Consider the following 1,019-nt stretch of genomic DNA (forward strand, 5'->3'; position numbering starts at 1 on the left):
CCTGGCGGCCCGGGCCACGGAGCAGGAGCGCCAGGCCAGCGAGATGCGCGGGCGCTCGGAGCAGTTTGAGAAAACGGTGGGGCTGCTGAGAGAGAAGATGGAGCATCTTCTGGGGGCTTGCCAGCACAAGGAGGCCAAGGTGATGAGATCACGCGGCGGGGGGAGGTTTGCTAACTGCACCTACCTTTGGTTAGTCAAGGTGAATCCCTCCCAAACAGAACGCCAGCCATTTGCAAGGATCGCGCTATGTTCTCTGAGTCTAAGGTGGTTTGGGGTTAAGATTGGAAGTGAGGGCTGGCAGTGTGTCTCAGTGTTTGAGCATCGACCTATGGACCAGGAGGTCAGGTTCCATTTCCAGTCAGGCCATATGCCTCGGTTATGGGCTGGATCCTCAGTGTGGAGCGTGCAGGAGGCAGCGGATCAGTGATTCTCTCTCATCATTAATGTTTCTCTCTCCCTTCCTCTCTGAAATCAATATATATATATTGGAGGTGAGGTATAAATAGAAGAGAGAAAGGGGCTTAGGTGTTAAAATCTGGACTCTGGTTTTAGAAGCCATGTGTACTGTGGTTTATTAGCATTTTGACTTAAATCATGTTTTAGCCTAAGAGCAGCTCTGATGATACGATGGGTTGCTGTGGTTTTGCTAAGGTTCTGAGAAGGTGATTCAAGGCTGATTAAGAAAAGTAGACCAGGCTACAGGCCCACTTCATCCCTTCAACCCGAGTAGGTTCTGCAAAAGATTCCCATTGGCAGAGAACGCACCAATGCAAAGTAACAAGTTTGAAAACTGCCGTGTTCAATACCTGGGTTTCCTAATGCTTGCTCCAAAAGTCACCAATCTGCATGTGTCTAGGGGCATGTTTTATGAATTCTTAAAAAAAAATCAGGAGACACCCAAGATGGCGGCATAGGTAAACACCAGAGTTTGCTGCCTCAAACAACCACTTCAAAAATACAACTAAAAGACGGAACGGACATCACCCAGAACCACAGGAAGGCTGGCTGAGTGGAAATTC

At 48.8% G+C, this 1,019-nt stretch overlaps 1 protein-coding gene across 1 annotated transcript in view; it reads left to right on the forward strand.

Annotated features, from left to right (window-relative positions):
* The window catches only part of ANKRD35 (ankyrin repeat domain 35), a 20,173-nt gene that overhangs the window by 13,985 nt on the left and 5,169 nt on the right, over positions 1-1,019 (forward strand). Inside the window, exon 11 of the mRNA XM_014532327.1 lies at positions 1-139. Within this exon, the coding sequence (XP_014387813.1) occupies positions 1-139 (139 nt within the window). The remainder of the gene's footprint in view (positions 140-1,019) is intronic.

Source organism: Myotis brandtii, unplaced genomic scaffold (assembly GCF_000412655.1).
Source record: "Myotis brandtii unplaced genomic scaffold, ASM41265v1 scaffold882, whole genome shotgun sequence".
Taxonomy (NCBI): domain Eukaryota; kingdom Metazoa; phylum Chordata; class Mammalia; order Chiroptera; family Vespertilionidae; genus Myotis; species Myotis brandtii.